The sequence below is a fragment of the Micromesistius poutassou genome, assembly GCF_964030765.1.
Source record: "Micromesistius poutassou genome assembly, chromosome: 24".
Classification (NCBI taxonomy): Eukaryota; Metazoa; Chordata; class Actinopteri; order Gadiformes; family Gadidae; genus Micromesistius; species Micromesistius poutassou.
This window is the reverse complement of record NC_140294.1, coordinates 4,730,642-4,740,905: the sequence shown is the minus strand read 5'-3', so window position 1 is coordinate 4,740,905 and position 10,264 is coordinate 4,730,642. Positions and strand designations below refer to the sequence as shown.

At 50.6% G+C, this 10,264-nt stretch overlaps 1 protein-coding gene and 1 pseudogene across 3 annotated transcripts; both read right to left on the bottom strand.

Annotated features, from left to right (window-relative positions):
* Positions 1 to 318: 318 nt before the first annotated feature.
* Positions 319 to 5,105, bottom strand: LOC311369656 (ras-related protein Rab-9A pseudogene; annotated as a pseudogene). 2 transcript variants are annotated; one of them, XR_014684243.1, is made up of 2 exons: positions 4,692 to 5,105; positions 319 to 1,914 (listed from the first exon to the last, which is right to left on the bottom strand). The product of XR_014684243.1 is annotated as a ras-related protein Rab-9A pseudogene (transcript). The 2 variants fall into 2 exon arrangements; XR_014684244.1 differs by having other exon boundaries at positions 319 to 1,903.
* A 1,316-nt stretch (positions 5,106 to 6,421) lies between these two features.
* Positions 6,422 to 8,044, bottom strand: tceanc (transcription elongation factor A N-terminal and central domain containing). The gene is made up of 2 exons (XM_084488093.1): positions 7,994 to 8,044; positions 6,422 to 7,822 (listed from the first exon to the last, which is right to left on the bottom strand). The coding sequence occupies exon 2, from the start codon at positions 7,744 to 7,746 to the stop codon at positions 6,691 to 6,693; it is 1,056 nt and encodes a 351-aa protein (XP_084344219.1). The 5' UTR covers positions 7,747 to 7,822; positions 7,994 to 8,044; the 3' UTR covers positions 6,422 to 6,690.
* Between the last annotated feature and the right edge of the window lie 2,220 nt (positions 8,045 to 10,264).

Genomic DNA, 10,264 nt, shown 5'->3' with positions numbered 1-10,264 from the left:
AAAATAAAACTCTAAACACAGTAAATTGTTAAAACATGGCTAGCGTGCAACGTGACAGCAGGCTATATGGCGATATGATGACGTAATGTCGACTGGGCGTTGGTCAGGCAGACCGTCCGCACAATGCTGCCCTCTGGTGGCTAAAGTTATGACACTTCTTTATTTACATATCGTTATTATGCGAGCAAATTAAAATACAATTTAACATCAAAACGTCTGGAGTCATGCTTTTTCAGGGATATGCTGGTAAAAAATGAATGAAACCCAGATTTACTCATTTGTTTTATCAGTTCAAAAACACGATTAACCATCTTTCATGTCCAAACTTGATTCATTCGGAAACGTAATGCATAATCATCATACTCATCAATATGAATCGGTTATTGCGTCAATTTATTTCAATAACATCTTTTATAATATATTTTATGACATAATTTCAGTGTTTTTGCATTAACAAATCATGTTCTATTTTTTGTTCCATCTCATCTGTTGGCAGATGTATTCATTATAAAACCTAGGCATCTATATTCTACATCATCATCATCATCATTATGGCATTTTGATTAAAACAAAATAAAAACCTCATAAAAATAACTTAAAAGTGTTTAAGCTTTAGTAAACAAGGTCAGTGAATTAAAATAGGAAACTGTAAGCACCTGCGATTTGATTGTGTTTTTTAGTAGTCTCTGATGAGATGCCATTTTGTTTCATTTTTCATCAACAGTGTTTCTTACATATTGGATTCAGTGCGGCAGTTGCGTTCAGTTGGTGGTTAACACCCGGGTCGGTCTGGTGGACGTTTACCACGCACACAAAGGCAGGGACGGCATCTCATCAAGTCTCCTGATGGGCTGCCTCTCATCCTCTACGCCTGGGCTCGCTGTCATCCCCTGCTCGACCAATCACACGTTGCTAACCTCAAGCAGGACCGGACGTCTCCGCCTTCGCCTCGGTCCGCTCCCCGTCCCATGAGCCCCGGCGCGGGGGGGGGGACGGGGGACGGGGGGACGGGGCGTCAGTTCAGCAGCACGCCTCACCGCTATCGGCACTGCCGCCGCCGCCGCCGCCGCTGCTGCGTGGGTCCTTGCGCCGCAGGTCCACAGCGTCGCTCGGCAACAGGTGCTCGGTGCGCTCGTCGCTGGTGGCCAGCACGCGGCGCACAGCCTCCTCGAACGCCGATGTCACGTTGGTGGCGTCCTTGGCACTGGTCTCAAAGTAGGCGTGGCCGCCGTTGTCGCGGCACCAGCGCCGCACGTCCTCGCCGGCCACCTGCCGCTCGGGCGAGTCCACCTTGTTGCCGAGCACCACGAAGGGGAAGCGGTCGGGGTCGCGCACGTCGGCGTAGTACGCAAACTCCTTCTTCCAGTTGGCCAGGTTGATGAAGCTCTGGCCGTCGTCCAGGCTGAAGGTCAGCAGGCAGCAGTCCGAGCCGCGGTAGAACGGCGTCCGCAGGCTGCGGAAGCGCTCCTGGCCCGCCGTGTCCCAGATCTGCAGCGTGACGGCGCGGCCGTCCACCACCAGCTCCTTGTTCAGGAACTCCACACCGATGGTGTGGAAGAGGTGCGCGTCGAACTTGTTGGACACGTAGCGGTTCATCAGCGACGACTTGCCCACGCCGCCGTCGCCCAGCAGGATCACCTTCAGCAGGGACGACTTGGCGGCCGTGGCCATGGCAACGGCACGCAGTTACACCCCCACAAACCCCGCCCCTCCCTCCGGGGCTGAAGAAACCGAGGCGGAGGCTGGCCGGAACCGGATTGGGCTGGGTTGAACCGGATTGGGCCAGATGGAACTGGATTGGGCTGGGGAGGAACCGGATTGGGCTGGCTGGAACCGGATTAGACTGGATGGAACTGGATTGGGGTTTGATTTGGGACAAACGCCTCAGGGACAATGCTTCCACCTAAGAAAAAACTGAAATGTCAAATGTAAGTCATTAGAAATTAACAAGTATTAACTAGGAAGTTAAAAACTGAACAAGCTTAATTTATTCATCACTGTACTGAAGGAATTTCTTTGGTGCAGGTGTACAGACTTTTACAGACTAACTTGCTCTATCTGCAGTTACCATCCATATTCATAAAAGGCTGCATGGTCTTAATCTGCTAACTCAAGAGACTTATGGCGTGTTTCCACCAGCGGGTGTGGCTAGGTCCAGTACGATAAGGTCCGGTAGTGTAGGTGCGGTTAGGCGCAGCTCAGTTACGGCTCGCGTTTCCACCACCGACAGTACCCTTATGGTAGGACGGGGTTTAAGCCGGATGGCGATAGCCGCGGCAGCTATGTAAGCATCGTAGCTGCCTGACATAGTGAAGCTTGCTAATAAATCCAATGAAAAAGAAGAACGTGATACAATAAAAAAAGAGCAACAATGTAGGACGTCCAAGGAGGACGGCAAAAGTTTGCCGTCCTCCTTGGACGTCCTACATTCCTCTTCAATAAACAAAGCTTTGGCCGTTGTCCAGAAATACCTGCGGGTACTGTGTTTGTTTGTTATTATCCCCCTGTCGCACGGAAGTGACTCACGGAAGTGACTCACGGAAGACTATTCTGTCGACCAATCAACGGATGGCGTGTGTAGCTCGAACTTGTTGCCACCCTTTCAGACTGCTTGGTACCCCGACGGAGAACTACTGAGAGATAAGTACGGCTAATCATGGCTAAGTCTGGACCCCGCCCACTTTTGGTGGTGGAAACGCAAACTGTTCCACACCTATACCCACCACCAAACCGAACCACACCCGCCGGTGGAAACGCGCCATTAAGGACTGTTCAACCCTGGATGAGGAGGGATTTAAATCGCTTCTCGCACAGTGTGAACCAACCCTAACCCTGGATAAGGGCTGATGGGGGACAGGGGGAGACAGCAGCAGGAGACACTGGGTGTAGGTCCTATTGCAACAGGAGTGAACCAGCCATCATGGTTGAAGAAGTTAGGATCAGCGTTAGAACTTGGCTTAGTACTTGGTTCCTTGCATCACGCAAGATACCAAAAACAACCACCAGTCCTTCCGCGGTTCAACAATTTCAAAGCTTAATCCTCCCGTGATTCTTCTCCCATGTGTCAATTCATCCCAAAACACAGTATATCATAGCACATGACAAGGACAGGGCTCTCAGTTACAGTTACCTCCAGCCATTACTTGTTACTTGAGCTACTGCCCCACGCGACCCGACCCCGGATAAGCGGGGTCGGGTCGGGGATAAGTTTGGGGGGGGGGGGCCTGACCGGCCTGTCTGCGGGGGATCTGTCGTTTGGCTGTGAGACAAGGGAACGGCCATTTGGGGTTGGAGACCGATGTCTGGCAGGGAGGAGGATGGGAACAGGATGGAGGAGAATACTCAGATAAACTAAACGTGGGGGACAGAGCTGGGGTCTGGCCGGGAGGGGGGTGAGGACAGGGAAGAGATAAACTAACAGTGGGGGGGGGGGGAGCCCAGGCTGATTGGTCTCTGGGGGATCTGTGAGACGAAGGAGGGAAGGAATAGTTGATGCTAATAATAAACCCCTCAGTCGTTTAAGAACAAGAGGGGGTTAGAGACAGAGGTCTGTCAGGGAGGAGGAGAACAGGACCAAGGTGAAACATATTTATCAACTTACACTGGGGGTCAGAGACACTGGGGGTCAGAGACCCCCAGTGTAATCACAGACCTCACAGCGCCTCACAGACCTCTGTGAGGCGTCTTGCTCAGGGACACCTTCGACCCTCGGCTAGGAGGAGCAGGGGCTCGAACTAGCAACCTTCAGGTTATCATTCAACCCGCTCTACCTCCCGAGCCACATGCCGTCCCAAATCGATCCCATATCTAACTGTCTAGCAATTAATACAATCCTCAACAGGTTCCAATAAATCAAAAGCGACCCTTAGGTCTCTATTTTAATAGCCCGAAGCCATTAACCTTTTCGTCCGCAGTGCCTTCATCATAAAGAACATTGTCGTAGCAGCAGTCATGTTTTCTGTCATCCCCTCCCTCCCTTCCTTCCTCCTCACCCAACACACAGCCGGTCATGTGCCTCGTCCAGCAAGAGCAAAGAACCATGGCTTCTCTTCCCCAGTGGTTTAACCACAGCGACCCCCCCCCCCCCCCCCCCCACACACACACACACACACACACACACACACACACACACACACACACACACACACACACACCAACTTTTGGGTTTTGGCCGGAGTGAGATTCTGTAGAATCTTGTAATGCATGCCTTATAACAGGGTCCGCGGGTGTAATTGCGTCTCGGCTTTTTTTGCCGTGAGAAATTGGGTGTGTGGCGTGTGTGCGTGTAAACAGGCAAAAGCGTGTCACACGGTGAAACCGTGAGAGTTGGCAGCTCTGCACACTACACAGTGAATACGGGACACTCGAGGAAATGGTTTCACGTTGTTTCATGCACTTTCCGGTGACCACGATCAAACCTGCTGTGACTGAACACTTCTCCTGTCATGGAACCCTACACACTAGGTGTGATTGACCAGGGGGCAGCCGTCGAATCAGAGTCGGCTGCATGGTGGACTATGGACTCTCAGGCGAAAAATGACGTGAATGTCTAAATAAACACAGACATATATATATATATATATACGGCCAGATCCGCTCACTGTTCATTATGTCCTCAAACAAACCGCATCTTTGCAAGTTTGCCAAATCGTTACCTCAAGACGGAGGATGGTCCCGAAATGTAAACCTACCTCTGGAGTCGGCGGTCACCGGTGGACCGGTGTGTTCGAGCGGTGCTGCCGGTCGACCTCCATCGCTCCGTGGAAGCGGCCCGGTGGGACTGTCTCTCCTCGGTGGGACTGACTCTCCTCCGTGGGACTGGTTCTCCTCCGTGGGACTGCCTCTCCTCCGTGGGACTGGCTCTTCTCGGTGGGACTGACTCTCCTCCGCGCCGTGGGACTGACTCTCCTCCGTGGGACTGTCTCTCCTCGGTGATACTGTCTTTACTCGGTGGAACTGGCTCTCCGCGGTCCCCCTGATGACGCTCATATGACCCCGGCCGTGGCGCCTCCTCCCCCGGCGTCATGTGCGCTGAGCCCCCGCCGTGCCCTGGTTCACACACAGTATTAGTGGAGACGAACCGTGGTGTGGAGGGTTGTGTACGAATGTAGTGTCCACTGTGTGTGTGTGTGTGTGTGTGTGTGTGTGTGTGTGTGTGTGTGTGTGTGTGTGTGTGTGTGTGTGTGTGTGAGTGAGTGAGTGAGTGAGTGAGTGAGTGAGTGAGTGAGTGAGTGAGTGAGTGAGTGAGAGATGACCTCCCACAAAAATAGCTGACAGGTTGGAGAACTTGACACTTGACAGACACATGTCTGATGTCAAGTAGATGCCACTTAATCAATATATCTCAATAGTTGTGTTTTCAGACAACGTAAGCCTCATTTTATTTTCCTTTGACATAAGCCTTTAAATCAAAAGGCTAAGTTTGGCCCAAAATAAAAAATAAAAAAAGTACCTTGGCCTCGTTCAAAACAAGATTATAAAACTTAACACAATAACTCAAGCCAAAATCCAGTCGGTTCCACCTTGGAGCCACATAGTGGATGGTACAACAATTGATGCATGGGTCTGCATCAAAAAAACATCCCAACAGTTATAAAATAACATTGACATCTCAACGTGATAATGTTGAAACATGGGGGGGTGGTAACACAAAACAACACAAGACGTAACACAAAAGTACCACAAAACGTGTTACTACGACCAAAATGAATTGTGTTCGGCAGACGGCAGAGCACGAGGAGCATTGGGGTCAGATGAGCGACTCACATGCTCTAGCAATTCTCCCCATCACATGTCTCCCTGCTCCACATGAATGGGGTAGTGTGTACGCGTGTGTCTCACACTTTGCTCGTGCATGCTAACTTCAAACAATACACCGTCTGTTGTGTCACCGACCAGGGCGCTATGTGGCTACCTTGAGCCCTGAGAGAGCCCTTGAGCCCATGGCTGCCTGACGTATGGAAGACGATAGGTCGAAGTCCAGGGGGCGGGGGTCTTCTTGTGTATTGGAGGTCCTAGAGGAGCATTAGGGGTCTTTACTGCCCCCCACTGGACTGGTGAGTGGATCAGTAGTCTGAGCTGCGACTGCCAACACCCATTTCCTGTATGGAGTAACTGACATGGCGACATACTTGTGTTTGCACTCTGACCAAGAGTCTTGCACCACCACACCACATCACATCCACATCTTATCCTAGCTGTCTCTGTTGTATACAGGGAATGGGTTAACCTAGCGATGGTTAGTGCTTGGCACTTGGTTCTATGAACATCCTTACTGTACTGAGATATATTGTTGTTTCTCTTTCTTCTGACAAATGTACTCATTGTAAGTCGTTTTGGATAAAAGCGTCTGCTAAATGCCTTAAATGTAATTGTGAACGTAACATCATTGTCTTCTATGTTCCTGAGTTTGTCTCCTCAACGTATCACGTTGAGGAGGGACGCTGCAGGTCGGGGGACTGGAAAGTGGGTCGAAGATGGCGATCAAGTCAACTGAGGGACGGCCAATTTATAATTTTTCTGCAAGAAAATAAGAATTATTTGATCTTTAGTCTGCTTAAGTTTGAAGACTCAAAAGAAGAATACTTTATTGATGAACAATATATTGCTTATTTTACTGCACTAAATATCTGGCGGGTTCAGAGCCAGAAGTATGGCGAGTCCGTTTACAACAGCCAGGTCTCTGTGGGCTCAGAGACACACCCAGCCACTGTGGTACCACTGCTCCCCGCACGCACTGCAGGTCACAAAGGTCACGCCATCGTGGTCCGGGCCCCCGGGCTTCACCCAGCCGGGCAGGAAGAGGGCCCCGCGGGACAGCTGGCTCACCCTGCAGTCCGAGGCCTCGCAGCGCCGGCACCGCACCTTCCGCGTGGGGGTCCCCTCGGGGGCCCGGGGGAGCTGCCGCTCGCTTACGGCCCGTGCCGCGTACTCCCGCCTCAAGCGCCGCAGGTCTGGGCCGGCCATCTCCTCGGGGGTCATGCGGGCCAGCTCTCGGGGCAGCAGGGAGCCGTCCAGGAGGCCCCCGCGGAGGTGGGGTTCCCTCCCGAGGTTGGCCGCCCTGCTCCGCACGCAGGCTTTGTACTTCAGCAGGCTGGCCCCGTGCAGCGCGTGGATGTGGCGCTCAATGTCCCCGGCGAGGCCCTCGTCCTCCGCCTCCTCCTGCGGCCGGGCGGGAGGCCCCTGGGAGCGCAGGGCGGCGAGGAGAAGCTGGAGGCATTTGGCCCTGACGTCTGGGAGAGGGCCGGGTGCACAGGGGTCGTCTGGTGTGGACACTGGGTAGGCCTTCTCTGGAGGGGGTTGTCGAGGAGGATCCGTCGTTGGAGCGAGGGCTTTGTCCCCGGCACGAGGCCCACTCTGACCCCCTCCTCCCCTGCACCCCCCCGGTGGAGAGCCTGCCTGTGACGTACCCAGCTCCGAATCTGCCTGCCCCGTCGCCTCACTCAGCGGGCTTTGAGCTGCCACCCAGCGCCTGGAGAAAGAGAGCGCGTCGTTCCCGGAGCTCTGGGCATATTGTTTCTTCCATTTCGACAGAATACCCTTGATGCGTTTTTTAACATGTGCGTCTGAGCATGTTTTCAGAACACGGTAAAGGACCGTGACGATGTCTGTAGCCTGCAGCAGGGCCACCGGGACTGACGGCCCGTTGAGGTCTCTGAGGAGGGCCGTCATGTCCCCATAAGACCCCTCAGTGTTCAGTCTTTGTATCTGAGAAGCACAGTGCCTTATCTGCTCTTTTGTATCCATTTGTGTGTAGAGTTGATGGCTTTTTATGGCAGTTGAACAACTCCTTTTTCAAAATGAATCATTTTTGTGTTGCACACTGAAAAATAGAAAATATAATGGCGAATGTAATGTACAAACAATCTTCAAGTTCAGTCCATCGTTATAGAATGCTTTAAGCATAATGCGGGAACACAAACAACATAAAAACATATAGCATAGTGGTATTTTAAAACCTGTGGGTCACATGGTGCATGAGGTATATTATTACCTTATTTCGCAGGGTATTTGCCAGTAAGAAACGGACTCTCATGTAAGCGGCCATGTTTTCTCTGTCTTGAAGAAGGGCTGAATTCGGCGCTTCTTCCGACAGGGGGCGCCGCAGGACAAGATAAATAGCCGCTGAACTTCGGCGTTACCTCCGCCAGGGGGCGCTGCAGGACAAGATAAATAACCGCTGTTCTTTCATGTGTCGGTTTATCATCATTATGCACATGCATCAGTGTTTTCCTTAACCTTTGGAGAGAGCATCTATGTAGTGAAACAGAGAGGAAACACAAATTGTTTCTTTATTGAAAGTTAGAAATAGCCTGGTCCCTACAATTGCTTTATCACAATCTAACACTAGTAAAACGCTGCCTCTGTGACTGCAGCTGTTTGGTTATTGTGGAGCTGCGGGCCTCAAGTGGAAACACACGCCTGCAGGTCCAAGCCAACAAACACAGGCCTAATCTCTTAGAAATGCATATAGGCCCATTTGACATAGGATACGGTTCCCATAACATTAGCTTTATATCTTCACTACAAAGGGTCTGCCCCAAACCCCTTCTGTTATATTTGCAGCAATCCTATGTTGTTGTTTTTTTAATGTTATTATTTTTCTCATAACTGATTACTCAAAAAACAGTGTTCGACATGAAGTACCTCGAAGATGTCGATATTTGTATTGTTTCATATTTAATGCATTTGGGCTATATCTAGTACTCAACTGAAAAAGAAAAAGCAATGTTTTTTTACGCAACTCTTCTTGCGTGCTTTGAGAATGGAGGTGGAATGCCGAGGTGTTGGTGCATGTTGTCTGTTCAGTAGATAGGGATCTACTGAAGACGCCAGGAGGACATGATGAAACACTAACACACACAGCAGGCCTGGGCACGCCCCTGCTCCTACATAATAACATGCTATGTTATGGAGCAATGCAATGCATGTGCTCTGAGTCAGTAATTCACAGCTGGCATGTGATGTCCTCGACATTTTTCCGTGGCATCTGTTTATCATTACAATACACCTTTTGTCTTCCCTGGAAGAGTGTCTGCAAACCTGTGTGGTGTTGAATGAAAAGCTCCGTCATATGGCCTGATTCAGCCTACAGATCTAATCCTCCACCAGAAGAGATTAAACAGTGTGAGTAGATTAGCGGGATTGAATAATCGAACAAAGACGTAGATACCATATCACAGCGTCTGCCGCTTCTCAGCGGGAACAGTGGGGCTCGTTGTGCTGCATGTAGTGAGTTGAGCAATACCCGGTCGCTCTCTCTCTCTCTTCTGGCCTTGTTTTTCATCGGGAAAGAGAATCTCTCTTTCACACCCGGACCCTGGAGGTTTCTCTCCTGTGCAGTCAGTGCCATGCAGGGTGTCCGTTACATCCCAGCTGACCCCTCCACCCCTCTGATGTACGGCTACTACTCGTAGACCTGAGGTCAATGGATGTGTGTTGCGGCCGCCTCTGTCTGGGGTTGACACACAATGTCTCATTGTGTCAGTGTCTTTTGTAGATGTAACAGACATGAAGGGGAAATCTCAAATTCAGGAAACACACCTCGATTTTCATCTTAAATGCTGGCAGAATGTTTTACGTTTTCCTCCTCCAAGCCATGAACACAAAGCTTTTCAAGACAGGGGACTACAGATGAAAATGAGCCTGCATTGCTAAATCTGGCACATTCACCTGTTGAACTCTGGTGCTCTATAGGGCCCAAGAGTTTTGGGCCTTCATCACGTAGCCGCCATCTTGGGTCTAAGCACTAGCTTGGATGGGGGAAGTGATGCAAACTTCAGCACTCAGTTGCCACGCCCAGCTAGCATTTAGAACCAAGATGGAGCCAAGATGGCCACTAGGGGAACGAAGCTGATAAGAGTCCTTATCTCATGCAGTATCAGCACAAAGGCTGGTCTGCTTCATCGATGACATCATGCTCTTTGTGCTCAAATAGAAATGATTTGCTTTGAGGAATCAAGCGTAAGTCTCAGGAACAGAGCGGCCGTAGCCAATGGGGCGCGCTGGCTCCAGGGAAGGGGATTGATTTGCTGTTTCCTAACAAGCTTCAGCAGGCCTCAGAATGTTCATATGTTACATTTCCTTCCCAGAGTGCAGTGTGTAACGGAGGAGTCTCTTCTGCTCTACCATGGCTCCATGGATATAAGCATTACAGTGCAGTTATGTACTGTTATGTATGTTATGTATATGTATGTAAGTTCTAATTTTACCTTCCAGCTTTAAGATGAGTCACCAACCAGATAGTGGAGGAGAGGGGGGAGGG